Source organism: Zophobas morio, unplaced genomic scaffold (genome assembly GCF_036711695.1).
Source record: "Zophobas morio isolate AGI-343-1 ecotype UQ-CSIRO unplaced genomic scaffold, CSIRO_AGI_Zmor_V1 ptg000021l, whole genome shotgun sequence".
In the NCBI taxonomy this organism is placed as follows: Eukaryota; Metazoa; Arthropoda; class Insecta; order Coleoptera; family Tenebrionidae; genus Zophobas; species Zophobas morio.
The window spans coordinates 27,404,621-27,420,003 of record NW_026972126.1 but is presented as its reverse complement, the minus strand read 5'-3'; the positions used below and the strand labels follow the sequence as shown (position 1 = coordinate 27,420,003).

The window sequence follows — 15,383 nt, the reverse complement described above, 5'->3', positions numbered from 1 at the left end:
ATGAAAAATTCATCACGATTGAGATCGAGGCGGATGGGTGGGGCTTCTCTTTTTCTTTTCTTTTTTAAATAATACATTTCGTTTTCTTTGTATAACACAATTATTATTTAAGAACATATTTCATAATGGTAATTTCTCGTAGAAAACTACGGATTTTACAATTAAGCTCCGCCTCTCGGCTTACGACGAATAAAAAAAGTCATCAGAATTGAGATAGGGCGGGCGGGCGGGGTTTATATTTTCCTTCTTTTTCTTAATATACATAGACATATTTTCATAACAAGAAACTTAAAATATGGTTAAAATGGTACATTTTTGTAAGGAAATATGGCTTTTGCTATTAAGGGGCGGAGCCTAATTGCAAAATCGATATTTCCTTAAACAAATTTTCCATTTTAAACATGTTGTAAGTTTCATGTTGTCAAAGGAAGAATACAGATATTAAAACAACAAGGCAAAATCTGAGCCCGCCCACCCACCCCATTTCTATTGTGATGATTTTTTTTATTCGCAGTAAAGCAAGGGGGCGCAAATTAACTGCAAAATAATGACTTATTTACAAGAAATTAAAAATATATTTTGAGTATCGTGTTGTTCAAAGAAAATACTGTGTACACTAAGAAAAAAAAAATTTTTTTTATTTTTAGAAACTCAAAACACGTTTCAAATGGTAAATTTTTGTAAGGAAATATGGATTTTGCCATTAGGCTCTGCCCTCTTGATCCACGACGAATAAAAAAATCATCACAATCAAGATGGGGTGGGTGGGCGGGATTTATATTTTCCTTTTTTTCTTAATATGTGTAGTCATCTTTTCACAATAAAAAACTTAACACATGTTTAAAATGGTAAATTTGTGTAGGGAAATATCGATTTCGCAATTACGCTCTGCCCCTCGGTCTGACAGCAAATGAATGATTCATCACGATTGAGATCTAGACGGATGGGTGGGGCTTCCCTGTTGGCTTTCTTTTTTTATTATTATTATTAATATTATTATTATTATTATTATTACTAATACAATGCCTCAACAGAGTGAAAACTCCAATTATTAGGCAAGGAGCATAAAGATTATAACATAAAACAAAAAGAGAGAAGTGAAATTAGCAAGTTTAAATTAAAACAAATAAGGAAAAAAAAACAAAAAGAACATAGATATGAAAATGAGATTTTTAACCAAATCTAAATTTGATTTCTTGCAAACTACAGCAAAATATATCCAAATCAGCTTCAATATCGCAATAGTTACGAAGCATCTGGTACAAAGGTGATGAAGCAAGCATGTTAGTTTTAGCCCTAGGTAAGTAAAGTACAGTGGTGTAACGACTATTAACACGCGGTATTCTATAGGATATCTGTTCTACTATGTACTTACAGTCAATAAAATTGTGTATGAGTTTGTACAAAAATACCGTTAAATGCAAGGATCTTCTTTTTGCAAGGCTCTGAATACCAAATCTATTTAATAATAAGTCTTGTGGAAAATTACGAACGGGATAAGAGCCGTCCAGCATGAATGTAACAAACTTCAGAAATCTTCTCTGAATTCTTTCCAGATTGGAACTGTGGATGTTATAAAAGGGCGACCATATGACAGATGCGTATTCTAGTTTACTACGAACAAACGCAAAGTAAATTATATTAATTGAAGATACTTTAGTGAAATCTTTGGTGTTACGTACAATGAAACCTAAGCATTTGTAAGCTGAGTTTATAATTTTAGCGATGTGATGTACAAATGACAATTTGCTATCAAAAGATACACCTTTTTTTTAATTAATACATTCATTTTTTTTTTTGTATAACACGATTACTTAAGAACATATTTCATTTGATAATTTCTCGTTGAAAAATACGGATTTTACAATTAAGTTCCGCCCCTCGACTTACGACAAATAAAAAAAATCGTCAGAATTGAGATTGGGTGGGTGGGCGGGGCTTATATTTTTCCTTTTTTGTACCTTAATATACATAGCCATTATGGGGCGGAACCTAATTGCAATAATGGATATTTCTTTATGCAAATTCTTCATTTTAAACATGTTGTAAGTTTTATGTTATGAAAAGAAGTCTGCAGATATTAAAACAAAAAGACAAAATGTAAGCCCGCCCACCCACCCTGTCTCAATTGTGATGATTTTTTTTATTCGCCGTGAACCAAGGGGGCGGAGTTTAACTGCAAAATCCTTATTTCTTTACAAGAAATTTTTGAGTATTGTGTTGTTCAAATAATACTATGTATATTAGAGAAATAAGGAAAAATATTATTCCCTGCCCACCTAACCCATCTCAGGTGTGATAATTTTTTTCTTAGAAACTTAAAACAGGTTTAAAATGGTCAATTTTAGTAAGAAAATATGGATTTTGCAATTAGGTTCTGCCCCTCGGCTTACGACGAATAAAAAAAAATCATCTGAATTGAGATAGGGTAGGTGGGTGGGGCTTATATTTTGCCTTTTTTTTTAATATACATGGCCATCTTTTCACAACAAGAAACTTAGAACATGGTTAAAATAGTACATTTTTCTTATATTTTAAACATGTTGTAAGTTTCATGTTGCGAAAAGAAATCTACACATATCAAAACAACAACGCAAAATCTAAGCCCACCCACCCACCCACCCCATCTCTATTGTGAGGATTTTTTTTATTCGCAGTAAACCAAGGGGGCGGAGATTAATTGCAAAATAATGACTTATTTACAAGAAATTAAAAATATATTTTTGAGTATCGTGTTGTTCAAAGAAAATACTATGTACACTAAGAAAAAAAAATATTTTTTTTATTAGAAACTTAAAACACGTTTAAAATGGTCAATTTTTTCAAGAAAATATGGATTTTGCAATTAGGTTCTGCCCCTCGGCTTACGACGAAAAAAAAAATTATTCGAATTGAGATAGGGTGGGTGGGTGGGGTTTATATGTTGCCTTTTTTTTAATATACATAGCCATCTTTTCACAACAAGAAACTTAGAACAAGATGAAAATGGTACATTTTTCTTATATTTTAAACATGTTGTGAGTTTCACGTTGTGAAAAGAAGACTACATATATTAAAACAACAAGGCAAAATCTGAGCCCGCCCACCCACCCTATCTCTATTGTGAAGATTTCTTTATTCGCAGTAAACCCAGGGGGCGGAGATTAATTGCAAAGTAATGACTTATTTACAAGAAATTTAAAATATATGGTTGAGTATCGTGTTGTTCAAAGAAAATACTATGTAGGTACACTAAGAAAAATATTATTTATTTTTTTATTACAAGCTTAAAACACGTTTCAAATGGTAAATTTTTCTAAGGAAATAGGGATTTTGCAATTAGGCTCCCCCCTCTTGAACCACGACGAATAAAAAAATCATCACAATCGAGATGGGGTGGGTGGGCGGGGTTTATATTTTGCCTTTTTTTCTTAATACATGTAGTCATCTTTTCACAACAAAAAACTTAAAATATGTTTAAAGTGGTAAATTTGTATAGGGAAATATCGATTTCGCAATTATGCTCCGCCCCTTGGTCTGACAACAAATGAAAGATTCATCACGATTGAGATCTAGACGGATGGGTGGGGCTTCCTTGTTGGCTTTCTTTTTTTAATTAATACATTCGATTTTTTTTTTGTCTAACACGATTACCTAAGAACATATTTCATATGGTAATTTCTCGTTGAAAAATATGGATTTTACAATTAATTAAACTCCGTTTCGCGGCTTACGACGAATAAAAAAAATCATCAGAATTAAGATAGGGTGGGTGGGCGGGGCGTATATTTTTATTTTTTTTTAATATACATAGCCATGTTTTCACAACAAGAAAGTTAAAACATGGTTAAAATGGTATATTTTTGCAAAGAAATATGGGTTTTGCAATTATCGGACGGAGCCTAATTGCAAAATCGATATTTCCTTATACAAATTTTGTATTTTAAACATGTTGTAAGTTTCATGTTGTCAAAAGAAGAATACACATATTAAAACAACAAGACAAAATCTAAGCCCGCCCACCCACCCTGTCTCTATTGTGATGATCTTTTTTTTCGCCGTGAAGCAAGAGGGGGGAGTTTAGCTGTAAAATACTTATTTTTTACAAGAAATTTTTGAGTATCGTGTTGTTCAAATAATACAATGTAAACATATTAAGAAAATAAGGAAAAATATTATTCTACGCCCACCCACCCCAACCCAGGTGTGATAATTTTTTTTTCTTGGAAACTTAAAACACGTTTAAAATGCTCAATTTTTGTAAAAAAATATGGATTTTGCAATTAGGTTCTGCCCCTCGGCTTACGACGAATAAAAAAAAATCATCCAAATTGAGACAGGGTGGGTGGGTGGGGCTTATATTTTGCCTTTTTTTTAATATACATAGCCATCTTTTCACAACAAGAAACTTAGAACATGGTTAAAATGGTACATTTTTCTTATATTTTAAACATGTTGTAAGTTTCATGTTGTGAAAAGAAGACTACATATATTAAAACAATAAGGCAAAATTTAAGCCCGCCCACCCACCCCATCTCTATTGTGATGATTTTTTTATTCGCAGTAAACCAAGGGGGCGCAGATTAATTGCAAATAATGACTTATTTACAAGAAATTAAAAATATATGGTTGAGTATCGTGTTGTTCAAAGAAAATACTATGTAGGTACACTAAGAAAAAAATTATTTACTTTTTTATTAGAAAGTTAAAACACGCTTCAAATGGTACATTTTTGTAAGGAAATAGGGATTTTGCAATTAGGCTCCCCCCTCTTGACCCACGACGAATAAAAAAAATCATCACAATCGGGATGGGGTGGGTGGGCGGGGTTTATATTTTGCCTTTTTTTCTTAATATGTGTAGTCATCTTTTCAGAACAAAAAACTTAAAATATGTTTAAAATGGTAAATTTGTATAGGGAAGTATCGATTTCGCAATTACTCTCCGCCCCTCGGTCTGACAGCAAATGAAAGATTCATCACGATTGAGATCTAGACGGATGGGTGGGGCTTCCCTGTTGGCTTTCTTTTTTTAATTAATACACTAATTTTTTTGTATAACACGATTACTTAAGAACATATTTTATATGATAATTTCTCGTTGAAAAATACGGATTTTACAATAAAGTTTTGCCCCTCGACTTACGACAAATTAAAAAAATCATCCGAATTGAGATAGGGTGGGTGGGCGGGGCTTATATTTTGCCTTTTTTTTTTAATATACATGGCCATCTTTATACAACAAGAAACTTAAAACATGGTTAAAATGGTACATTTTTCTAATATTTTAAACATGTTGTAAGTTTCATGTTGTGAAAAGAAGACTACACATATTAAAAAAACAAGGCAAAATCTAAGCCCGCCCACCCACCCTATCTCTATTGTGATAATTTTTTTTATTCGCTGTGAACCAAGAGGGCGGAGCTTAACTGCAAAATACCTATTTCTTTACAAGAAATTTTTGAGTATCATGTTAGTCAAATAATACTGTGTATATTAAGAAAATAAGGAAAAATATTATTCCCCGCCCACCCACCCCATCTCAGGTGTGATAATTTTTTTTTTTAGAAACTTAAAACACGTTTAAAATGGTCAATTTTTGTAAGAAAATATGGATTTTGCAATTAGGTTCTGCCCCTCGGCTTACGACGAATAAAAAAAAATCATCACAATCGAGATGGGGTGGGTGGGCGGGGTTTATATTTTGCCTTGTTTTCTTAATATGTGTAGTCATCTTTTCACAACAAAAAACTTAAAATATGTTTAAAATGGTAAATCTGTATAGGGAAATATCGATTTCTCAATTATGCTCCGCCCCTCGGTCTGACAACAAATGAAAGATTCATCACGGGTGGGTGGGGCTTCTCTTTTCGCTTTCTTTTTTTAATTAGTACATTCCATTTTTTTTATATAACGCGATTACTTAAGAACATATTTCACATAGTAATTTCTCGTAGAAACATATATAAGCATTTTGCAATTAAGTTTCGCCCCTCGACTTACGACAATAAAAAAAAATTGGTCTAAAGAGTTTAGACAGTACTTCCCTCGCTGTCGGAAACTTGACGACTGCATGCCTATTGTGTGTGTGAGTAAAATAAATTTACGCTTTCATTTATTTTCTTGAATCACCCTGTATATGCAAATCCAAAAAATATGAATGGAGTGATAGATCACAAGTACAGACTGATCATATTTTGTACATTTTAGATATGATTTATTCGGCAAATTTTCGAGCTGACGTCATCAAGTTTTTGGAGGGGATAAGCAAATATATTTTGACTAAACATTTATTATGCTCTTTATAACCTTAAAACATCTGCAAGATGTCAGAGCATTCCGTTTTGTAGTTCCTGATTAAATCAATAAAATATATTTACGCATTCATTAATTTTTTTGAGTCACTCTGTATATGCAAATCCAAAAAATATGAATGGAGTGATAAATGACAAGTACAGCCTCATCATATTTTGTACATTTTAGATATGATTTATTCGGCAAACTTTCGAGCTGACGTCATCAAGTTTTTGGAGGGGATAAACAAATATATTTTGACTAAACATTTATTATGCTCTTTATGACCTTAAAACATCTGCAAGATTTCAGAGCATTCGGTTTTGTAGTTCCTGATTAAATCAATAAAATATATTTACGCATTCATTAATTTTTTTGAGTCACCCTGTATATGCAAATCCAAAAAATATGAATGGAGTGATAGATCACAAGTACAGACTCATCATATTTTGTACATTTTAGATATGATTTATTCCACAAACTTTTGAGCTGACGTCATCAAGTTTTTGGAGGGGATAAGCAAATATTTTTTGACTAAAAATTTATGATGCTCTTTATAGCCTTAAAACATCTGCAATATTTCAAAGCATTCTGGTTAGCAGATTAAAAATTAAATTTCAAAATGTTGTTTTATAATTTTGATTTTTTTTTCAAAAATCTGGACGTTTCGGGTGAAAAGTCGATTCAGAGTTGTAAACTACATGTGTAGGACTATGTTATTTTATACAATTGAAAACCCATTTACTATGTACAATTTTGAAGTGACGTCATCGCATTAGTGGTGGGGATGATTAGACAAATTTTGGTTAGCGTTTTACCATCTACATGATATTCTTAATATAAGTACAAAATTTCACAACAATCGGTCGAGTACTTTCGGAGATTATCTGTCTAATAAAAATCCGGGACAACAGACGGACAGACGGACAGACGGACAGACGGACGGACAGACGGACAGACGGACGGACAGACGGACAGACAGACGGAAATGGGAGACCTATTTCTTCGTCTTCTAGGGGTCATGAAAGATCGAGAAAACGTAAAAGTAGAGAGTCGGCCGACGGACTCGATTACAATACTTCCTTTGCTTACGCTCGGGAAGTAAAAAACATCAGAATTGAGATATGGCGGGTGGGCGGGGCTTGTATTTTTCCTTTTTTGTTTCTTAATGTACATAGCCATTATGGGGCGTTTTTGAGTATCGTGTTGTTCAAAAAATACTGTGCATATTAAGAAAAAGAAACCAAAATATAAACCCCGCCCACCCACCCCATCTCAATTGTGATGATTATTTTTATTCTTAGAAACGTAAAACACGTTTAAAATGGTAAATTTTTGTAAGGAAATATGGATTTTGCAATTAAATTTCGTCCTCTTGGCTCACGACGAATAGAAAAAAATCATCACAATTGAGAGAGGGCGGGTGGGCGGGCCTACATTTTGCCTTCTTTTTCTAAATATGTGTAGACTTATTCCGACAACAAGAAACTTAAAACATGTCTAAAAGGGTCAATGTTTGTAGTTATGAAAAATCCGGGACGGCAGACAGACGGACAGATGGACAGACAGGCAGACGGAATATTAACCTAAGTTTAATTTGAATTCTAGTATTTCAAAAGGGTACAGAAAATGATTATTCTGCGTTGAAGATCTACAGCAGCCTGTCAGCGTTCCATCTTAAGATCAAATAAAGGTCACTAAGCAACACTGATATGGTGGTACCTTATCACAGTACTATCTCTTCGTGCAGTGAAAATGACCTCATTTACGCTTTAACGTACCACGATGGAGATAACTTTCAAGGGTAAAAGGGCATTAGTCACAGGAGCAGCCCAAAGTGAGTTAGTACCCGCCATTGTAGTACCTTTCGTTTTAAAGGCATAACTAGTATATAAATACTCATCCCAGAATATTCGCCATCAACGTCAAAGAAAACCACCATCGAGAGCATGGTAGCCCGGAAGTACCCCGGAGCTATAGTCAATATTTCTTCGAAAGCTTCGCTGTAACTGTAACAACTCCACGGTAGTCATGACGGAATTAGGGAAGAAAATCTGGAGCGACGGGAAACTGACCGAGCCTATGCAAAATCCCGCTGAAGCGATTCGCTGAGATCAAAAATGTGGCCAATGCTGCTGCGTTTTCGCCAGGATGATAACTGGGACTTGTCAGTAGATGGCGGATTTTTAGCTTGATTTTTTTTTTTGACACAAATATCAGTGTCAAAATGACAATAAAAATGAAATTGGTCTTATTTTTCGTGCCCCATATTCTAGCCACAATTGATTTAAATTTCGCCGAATTGGAATACCTGGCGAGCCATCTGCTCCCCGAAGAGTGTCGCCGCCTGGTGGCGGCCGCCCACTTTAAAGCTTACATGATGCCCAACGCCGTAGGGCAAGCAGGTACCCCTCATCCCCTATATTACACCCTTTATTACAAAAACTTAAAGCACAAGCCATCCCGAAGGACGTCCCGTGCATCCAGCTCCTCCTCCACTGGAACTCCGCCGACGGTGAAGGCCGGGGCGAAACCCACGAGGTTCTTGAGCACCGGTTGCGCCAAATGGGTAAATACGAGCTCGCCGATTGGCTCGGAAGAACAGTATTCCACCAATTAGGCGAAGACTTGCAGAAAAGCTTGCACGCCGGATTGGGGGAGCTCGCAAACGAAACCTCAACGTACGCACCCAAACCAAACTCACACTTATAAATTTTGTAGAACCCCTCGAAACATTTCAGTGCCTACGTTATCGCCTACAATTGAGTACGAAGACCCCAGAGAGTGGCTACCGTTCGACACGATTTGTCTAGCGGTTCTTGGGGGCCTCGTCGTCCTAACAATCAGCGTTTGCATCTACGTGACGTGCGTTAGTTGTTGCCGCCGGTTGAAAAAGCCAAAAAAACGGTAACTTACTTGGGGGCTACAATCCGACTTAAAAATCAGTCTTCAGTGTTTTAGGAAAGTCAGAGTACTACGAGATGGTCGAAGACGCTTCGAACTCAGAGTCCGAAGACAAGTTTGACATTCGCCAACACGAAACAACAATGTAGGGTCAAAAACACCAACTGCGTTTACATTAACGTTTATATTAAGTTACAAAAGTAAAATTATTAACATTTACTTCACTTCCTTCACTTGCAAGCCTGGAAAATCGGGGATTAGTGACAATAGAGGCACGTAATTGACTCACCTGGTGGAAGGGACTGTTTGAGTTTTTCCGCCTTTTCCTTGTCCGTGATCACCAGAGTGTACAAAAATCGCGAGCAGCGCACCTTGAACTTGGTGTTTTCGGGGTTTTTCTTGATTTTGACGGCTACAAACAAAATTTTAGGACTGGAATGGAAACGAGGGGGACTCACATTTGGCGTCTTTCCTGCGCGCCGTGAGAAGGAACTGCTTAATTTCGTGAAGTTCGCGCGGCTGCAACGTTTTATGTTAACTTAATTAGATCGAAATTGTGCGAGAAAACTTACCATGTTCGAAGTGGTGATGACCTAACCTGCAAAACAGAAAAACGATTAGTGGACAAATTTGACAAAAACACCCATAAATACGTGCACGAGTAAACTCGGGACGGTGCAAGTAACGCAAATTTAACAAAATTTGCGAAAAAACGCACCTGATGATCGAAATATTAACGAAAATAAACACAACGGACTTACCGTCTGTCAATAATTGGTGAAAGAGAAGTGTTGCCAACCGCGTCACGATTATCACCATAATCACTAGGAACTAAACGGGGGAAATTCAAATAGCGCTTTTCCACACCAACTTTATTATCACAAAACCAACTAAACTAATAATATAAGTCGAATTTTGTTCTTAGGCTCGTATCCATTCTCCTACAATGCTACCAACTTGCCGACTTTGCCGTAAAACAAAAGCGTGGTCGAATTCGCTAATTTCCGCATTGATTCCAACCAGGTCATTTTTGAGTGTCTCACAGTAGTTTGGAGGGGCCCAGCCGTCACTTCTCCCATACAAAAGTCTGATTTTGTCTTTGTTGTTTTTTATGGTGGCGTCATCCCTTTCTTCCACTTGATCCAGTTCTTCAAACGCCATGAAGAAAATTTTTTCCATGATGGAAGGATCAATGAAACTCACTAAAGTCCTAAAGTGCATTCTAGGCACGCAGGCGATTTTCATGTACATGTACATCAGAAAATTCTGAAGAATTGAGGGTAAAACTGTGTAAATCCAGGACAAGAACACTATCAACCAAACAATGGGTTTAACAAAAGTGGTTAGAAATTTCCCATTGGGGGTAACCGCCATGTGTTCGATTGTGGGGAAAAGTAAATTAACGTCGACCACTCTAGCGTTAAATTCTTCATTTTTTAGTAGGTTTAGGATGATGTAGGTGCCTATGGAGTGTCCAACTAGGTGTAGGCGTGCATTAGCAGGCACATATTTCTTGATAAACTCTTTCTACAACAATGAATTGTCACTATTAGGATACAAAAATAAATCATTGTCGTAAACCTTGTGTTCAATTTGTCCTTTCATCCCAAACAACTCCTCATTCCCTTTTAGACCTTGTACCCCACAAACCGCGCTCTTCTTAGGGACGTCATGCCCCGCATGACCCACGATCCACACCGGAAAACCGGTTTTCTCGTGCAGGGTGTGCATAAACATCTTGTAGAACCCAGTAACCCCCGGGTTTCCAGGAATCACCAGAATTATGTCCTGTGGCTGCTCTGAAGCCGCCTCTTCCACCCATTTCCCGTACGTTAGGACGTTAGTTCTCACGCCGTTGACGTCAAGGAATGCTCTCTGCATTTTTCGTTTTCACTAAAACTGGTTACTTAATTAGGGTTCAAAGTAACTTTTTTTTTGTCAGATAAGTTATCTAACCTCACGGTGTACAGGAGTGTTCCTAGCGGAATTTTACGCCTCAGCCGTTTGATGAAACGTGGATGAATGGAATTAGCGGGGCGTTCCACATTATTGAGAAAAATGTAGTTTGAATAACTGTTTTGGAGAGATCGGTGTTTTGACAGGTGGAAGTCACATTACAGCGAGCTGCATTGCCGGCACTGTCAACAGTGTCAATTGTCAGTGTTGGAGCGGCGTTTTTGATTCCGGTTACTGTTCAGAAAATACTGTCACTAGCGACGCTGTGACAAGTAATAATAATAATAACAACAATAACGGTGATTGATGCTTTCTAATTTTGCAAGTTGTCAAATCATGTCAATAACTTACATAAATTGCATAATTGACAAATACGCTTATCGGACTCTTCTATAGTGTACTTAAACGCGATAAAGTATTCTAATTATAACTAGTCATCTTGTAAGTGTGGCGTCGATAACAACATGAACTCTACGCTGATTAAAGAAAAAATTAAAACCGACGACAGTTCAGTTCGGTAAGTAAATCTTATCAGGTTATCGAAACATAAAACGTCGAAAGAGATATGAAACGAATCTCGATTCAGCATTTTACAAACAACATGATTATGTTGCAATCAATTAATCACCGTCCGTATATTGTTTAGCTCAGCCGGTTACAAATTCTGGTAAGTTCTTTTATTATTACTTGGAAACGGTTTGAACATTTTTTCTTGGACTAAAGTTTGGACGCCTATAGGGGTTGGAAACACGCCACCTGCGCATGGGGTGTCAGAAGTCAGTTTTAGTGGGTGAAGGTCAGTGGGGATTCAGAGCGTGGACTACAATGCAGAGGTAATTTGGTGCCTGATTTGACAGATAACATGTTTGTCACACGGACCGAGTATGAATTATGATTGAAGAAGTGTCAAAATCGCAACAATCTAGTTGTAATTAATAAGTGATTAAAACTTATTAAAGTCTTTGGTACCTATATGTAGGTTTTAGAGACGAGTACCGACTTGATAAATTAAAAAAACCCTGGTTGATTTTCGCGTTACCCGCCCCTGAACTTTTTGACATTTTGCAAAAAGTGCCTACACTCATGTCGTTTGATGCACCCTCAAAAAACGTAAACATGCAGTTTTCACCCAGTCGGTTCCGACTTCAACAAACCTAAACCCTGATGGAAAGTGTAACAACTCTTGTACCCCCACAAACCGACTCAATCACATTTTCAAAAATCTCCTTTCCCCGATACGCCACTGCTTCGGGTGTGAAGTTCCCCACAAAACTGACAATTTTTTAATCCATGATGTGTTTGGTGGTGATTCGATTTATTTAGTAGAAAAGTCCTAACATCGGGTACGTAGACGCCCTAAAATGTATGTAAATTTGAATTTATTCAGCTAATCGTAGCATTGTGGCTTTTAGCGCCTCCTCGCGTAAGTACCAAGTAGTATGTTGCGCTGACTTAACCTAAAAATGTCAAAAAGGTGTGCCAAAGCTCCAACAATCTAACGTATCGTTATTTATTTATTGTTGTGGTTGTGGAAAAACTTGTTGCGATGTCTGGTAATATGGGCTTTAATTGGACGTAAGGGTCTTAGTTTTGTATTTTTATTGGGGGAGAGTGTTGTGCATGACGCGATTTCGTGGTTTGCTTTGGCTGCGCATGATTTAGAGGGCGGTGGTGTAGACGAGACGAGGTTGGTTCGTTAGTTTTAGGTCCGTGCGTTGAGTGGCCTTGAACGGCCATGTTGGTGACGTGCAATGTAGTTGTGACGTTTTAGTTCCAAAACTAGGCGCGAAATTTGAAACGGAGACGCGCCAGTACAGGAAATTGGGCGGTTTTGGTACCAAATGGCTCGTAGTGTGATACGTAATGCTATATTAAGCAAAATTAAACACATTTTTAGCGTCGTCGCCGAAAAGTGGACTGTCGTGAAGCTTTCTGGAAATGGAATTAGGTCAGATTCAATCCAAATATTTTTTGTTTTTGAATGTCGCGTGCTCACGGTGATAAGTTTCTTAAAATAACAACAAACGAATGAGTCAAGTGTGGCTTAACTGATAGGAAGCACGCCGTCAAGGCTAACTTCTGCAACCAGTCCCAACAGTCGGAGCATAATCTCCCCCACAACTAAATTACATATTTTCAGTTTTCACATGTTTTAGTAGTGTGATGAGTAGCAATTTCAGGGACGATGGCGCGGTAAGCTCAGTTTTAGCATAACATAATCATCCAAGTGAAAGCGAACATAAAACAAGTGTTTTGATCGTGCGTCATTACATTGCAATTAAGAATGTACTGATAGGTTGTCGTTTTAAATTTTATATTTGTAATGTCGTAGTTCTATGTATGATATTTGTTTAGATGTTTTGTTATATTTTATTTTGTAAGCATGTGGTTGAGCCCTGCGACAACAAACTGAGACTTTCCTTGAAATTATCTTTGATATAAAAAGCAAATAGATTTGGGTGTGCTATATCGTAATATATAGTAAACATTGTGAAATGTTTGAGTTATCAAATCTGGGATTGATGACAGCCGGCTGTTAATACTTCGATACATCACTCAACTATCTCGTTTTTGTTTGTTTAGAAGCATCAAAAATTTCCTTTATCTGTCTTATCAGCCGCCTTAAAAAATACTCAATTAAAACGCATGTCGCTATTAGAAAATTGCACAATTCTAAGCCTCCTTCACACAGTAAACCCTCCACTCGGAGCGTCAATTCTGCTTTCAGGACGTGCGGAAACTCAATCTTGGACGACAGCATCGACGTCATCAACGAAATCGAAACGTTCATCAAAGAATATGAGATTCTACCGAACATGTGCCCGCTGGTCGTAAACAAAGGAAAGATCTACGACAGCGACACCGACCTTCTGAAAATCCTCGACTCCGACAACGACAGTCGCAAAAGCCAGCACTCGATGCCGCCCAAGAAGCGCAAGTTCGAAGAGCCGAAGAAACCGGCGAAGAAACGGGAAGAGTGCAAGCGCGGTCGCAGCGCCGCCCGCAAGCTCAACAAAGCCCAGCAGCTGGACTACGTCGAGCCCAAATTCTTCACTTGTAAGAGACTTATGCATCAGCGGAAACGCGTCATCGACCGCGTGATCTTCCACTGCGACAAGCGCAAACCCAAAGTGGTGGTGGTGAAGAGTCGGTGCGACGCGCGAGCGGCGTGGAACGTGGTGGTCAAGAAGGAGGTGATCGATCTGACCAGCGAAGAAGACGTGTTTTTCACGGTCTTGAAGTTCGCGAAGGAGTGCTACTTCGAGACGGCGGAGGAGTTCGAAGTGAAGACGGCCAAAGCGAGCGTGGTGATTGAATTGTTGCATGAAGTCACGGTTTTCGTACCGGAGATACTGTTTCATGTGGAGGAGACGTGCATCGACTTGACTGTGGAGGAAGAAGTCGTGGCGAGCGAGAAGGAGTTGGCGAATCGAATTTTACCGATAGTGTTTGACTGTTATAAGATCTACGAAATTAATAAGATGGCGAATGTGATACATTCGATCGAAGAGTGTCTGACGCCGGAAGAGACCACGGTCGATAATTTTCTGGCTTACAATCTCATCTCGAAACACGCGGCTTCGCTTGGTCGCGCCCTCTTAACCAACATCTCACACATCTTCGTCAAGAACTTGAACCTGCCACGGTTTTTGGAAATCGTCGCTTCCAAACTAGACGTACACTACATGGTTTCGGTTAAAGCCAAATACGTAGCGCTTTATTTATATTCGATGTTGCACCCTCAGAGGGAGGCTTGCACGAGTCGAGTCGCGAGGGAACTTTTGCGAAACATCGATAGTTACGTGGAGTTGCTTCAGATGAAGCAAGAAACCGTGGGTAGTACCGAAGGTGAGGATTGTGACTCGATTGCTCTGTCTAAAGTGGGTTTTATAGTGGTTTTTACTGAAGAACAACTAGAGCAGCTGCGGTACCAGATCGAACAGTACAACGCACTTGCCGTCCGCCAGGAACAACTAATGGCGGCGTATAACGGGTTCGTATTTACTAAATCTGAAGAGGGTTTGCTTACATCCCGTAACAGTTTTCCAGGCATGGATCGAGAAGTCAAGATGGAGATTTTAAATGCTCAACAACCACCAACCGTGGCGAACATCAAGGTGGATTTAGATGTCATTTGCATCGACGATTGAGTCTTCGATTCCGAAGAGACGATTACAGAAGATATTTTTGTTTGATATTGATATATTTATTTTTCACGTTTTAATAAAAGGTATTTCTATTTGTCTGTCA

General features: G+C 37.8%; 4 protein-coding genes across 14 annotated transcripts; 2 read left to right on the top strand and 2 right to left on the bottom strand.

Moving 5' to 3' along the window:
* Positions 1-8,496: 8,496 nt before the first annotated feature.
* Positions 8,497-9,366, top strand: LOC135133132 (uncharacterized). 2 transcript variants are annotated; one of them, XM_064061414.1, is made up of 4 exons: positions 8,497-8,677; positions 8,725-8,953; positions 8,994-9,179; positions 9,234-9,366. In XM_064061414.1, exons 1-4 carry the CDS (start codon positions 8,500-8,502, stop codon positions 9,295-9,297), a joined length of 657 nt encoding a protein of 218 aa, XP_063917484.1. In that variant the 5' UTR covers positions 8,497-8,499; the 3' UTR covers positions 9,298-9,366. The 2 variants fall into 2 exon arrangements, with proteins under 2 accessions (XP_063917484.1, XP_063917483.1); XM_064061413.1 differs by having other exon boundaries at positions 9,226-9,366.
* On the bottom strand, positions 9,352-9,999 carry LOC135133133 (large ribosomal subunit protein eL38). The gene is made up of 5 exons (XM_064061415.1): positions 9,938-9,999; positions 9,749-9,774; positions 9,635-9,695; positions 9,466-9,588; positions 9,352-9,418 (listed from the first exon to the last, which is right to left on the bottom strand). The coding sequence occupies exons 2-5, from the start codon at positions 9,749-9,751 to the stop codon at positions 9,393-9,395; spliced, it is 213 nt and encodes a 70-aa protein (XP_063917485.1). The 5' UTR covers positions 9,752-9,774; positions 9,938-9,999; the 3' UTR covers positions 9,352-9,392.
* Positions 10,000-10,033: 34 nt separating this feature from the next.
* Positions 10,034-11,568, bottom strand: LOC135133131 (lipid droplet-associated hydrolase). 3 transcript variants are annotated; one of them, XM_064061410.1, is made up of 4 exons: positions 11,484-11,568; positions 11,133-11,395; positions 10,758-11,075; positions 10,034-10,703 (listed from the first exon to the last, which is right to left on the bottom strand). In XM_064061410.1, the coding sequence occupies exons 3-4, from the start codon at positions 11,055-11,057 to the stop codon at positions 10,098-10,100; spliced, it is 906 nt and encodes a 301-aa protein (XP_063917480.1). In that variant the 5' UTR covers positions 11,058-11,075; positions 11,133-11,395; positions 11,484-11,568; the 3' UTR covers positions 10,034-10,097. The 3 variants fall into 3 exon arrangements, with proteins under 3 accessions (XP_063917480.1, XP_063917481.1, XP_063917482.1); XM_064061411.1 differs by lacking the exon at positions 11,484-11,568 and having other exon boundaries at positions 10,758-11,082; positions 11,133-11,334; XM_064061412.1 differs by lacking the exon at positions 11,484-11,568 and having other exon boundaries at positions 10,758-11,069; positions 11,133-11,334.
* Positions 11,569-11,576: 8 nt separating this feature from the next.
* On the top strand, positions 11,577-15,375 carry LOC135133129 (uncharacterized). 8 transcript variants are annotated; one of them, XM_064061406.1, is made up of 5 exons: positions 11,577-11,649; positions 11,779-11,799; positions 13,861-14,981; positions 15,027-15,126; positions 15,175-15,375. In XM_064061406.1, exons 1-5 carry the CDS (start codon positions 11,597-11,599, stop codon positions 15,281-15,283), a joined length of 1,404 nt encoding a protein of 467 aa, XP_063917476.1. In that variant the 5' UTR covers positions 11,577-11,596; the 3' UTR covers positions 15,284-15,375. The 8 variants fall into 8 exon arrangements, with proteins under 8 accessions (XP_063917476.1, XP_063917470.1, XP_063917474.1 ...); XM_064061400.1 differs by having other exon boundaries at positions 13,861-15,126; XM_064061402.1 differs by lacking the exon at positions 11,577-11,649 and adding an exon at positions 11,871-11,965 and having other exon boundaries at positions 11,656-11,799; positions 13,861-15,126.
* Positions 15,376-15,383: the final 8 nt, after the last annotated feature.